This window comes from Hydractinia symbiolongicarpus, chromosome 6 (genome assembly GCF_029227915.1).
Source record: "Hydractinia symbiolongicarpus strain clone_291-10 chromosome 6, HSymV2.1, whole genome shotgun sequence".
In the NCBI taxonomy this organism is placed as follows: domain Eukaryota; kingdom Metazoa; phylum Cnidaria; class Hydrozoa; order Anthoathecata; family Hydractiniidae; genus Hydractinia; species Hydractinia symbiolongicarpus.
This window is the reverse complement of record NC_079880.1, coordinates 19,413,273-19,414,583: the sequence shown is the minus strand read 5'-3', so window position 1 is coordinate 19,414,583 and position 1,311 is coordinate 19,413,273. Positions and strand designations below refer to the sequence as shown.

At 35.1% G+C, this 1,311-nt stretch overlaps 1 protein-coding gene across 1 annotated transcript; it reads right to left on the bottom strand.

The window, feature by feature from the left end:
- On the bottom strand, nucleotides 1-975 carry LOC130648147 (visual pigment-like receptor peropsin). Its single transcript, XM_057454181.1, has one exon. It carries the CDS (start codon nucleotides 973-975, stop codon nucleotides 1-3), a length of 975 nt encoding a protein of 324 aa, XP_057310164.1.
- Nucleotides 976-1,311: the final 336 nt, after the last annotated feature.

The window sequence follows — 1,311 nt, the reverse complement described above, 5'->3', positions numbered from 1 at the left end:
TTAAGGGGCACTTGAAACGTTTTGTTGATTTGCGCGTCCACCTTGAACTTCATTAGAGCGACCGTGTAGACTAATCTCTTGACTATTCGTATTTGATATTCTTTGAACTGTTAAAAAGTTAAAGAGCGAAACACGATTCCTCTTGTGCATAATAACGTGAATTAAAGGATTGTAGAAAGTCGAACTTTTTGCAAGAAGTGACGAATAGTCTAACCAATTCCTGGTCACACTTTCACCAAGCGATATAAGAAAAATCATCAATGCATAGGGAGTCCAAGCAATCACAAATGCTGCTATGACAACATATAAAAATAATGTCGTTCGTCTTTCCTTTTTCATTTGTGCCGTTCTAGCTTTCTCGTGCTTAACATTAATGCTGTGGGTACTTCTTCTTAGCCGCTTTGCTATTATGAAAGCAGAGACGGACATAACTGTCAATGGTATAAGATAGCATCCAACCATTAATGCGTACAGATAAGAGAGAGTGTTCTTGTCTCGACCAATTAAATCTACAGAGCATCTTCTGTCGCTGTTGAGCTCGGGAGAATATTTACTCCAGCCAAGAAGTGGAAAGGTACCCCATGCAAATCCATATAAGGTTGATGGTACAATAAAATACAGGCTGTTCTTCTTAGAGTTTAACAACAGGCGTGACTTGAACGGAAACATCACTGATATTAATCTCATTAAGGCTAACGCTGCCAAAAGTGATATTGAAGCAAGGGCTAGACTTGTTACTAAATATCCAGCTAAGACACATGAAAAACCTCCGTGTTCTATGTCTGTTAATAATTCGATTGGGTAACCGACAACCCCTTGTAAAAATTCAATCAGCATTAAAAACAACATCGTGGTATCGTATGCTGTAAAGAATTTTCGCCTGTTAAGAAAACCAAGCACAATAACTAAGCCATTTAAGATGAAAGTCAGTGCAGAAATGATAGAGAGCAAACCAACAAACGTTGATCGATTCATCGTAGCAGAAAGAAATTAATCTAAAGACCTATAGTTGTATCTATACCAAGCTAATCTAGTCGAATTATTTATATCAACCCAATACTTATACTAAAACAGTTGGTCATATTATGCTGGGAATATCAGTAATTAATGTTTTTAAAAAATCTTTTAATAATATAAATATTGAAATACTCGATCATTATAAAAAATCATTTCTTAAAATGACCAGTATTTTGAGGCTTAACCACCTGTCTACGCATTTGTTTTAAATGATCATATGATGTGATTGTGTATTTCAGTACCGAATGATTTATCTTTGTTTTAATTTCGGTTGAAATATTCGATCATTTAAAA

Coding starts and splice junctions, on each gene's coding strand:
- LOC130648147 (XM_057454181.1), bottom strand. CDS start 975: ATGAATCGATCAACGTTTGTTGGTTTGCTCTCTATCATTTCTGCACTG.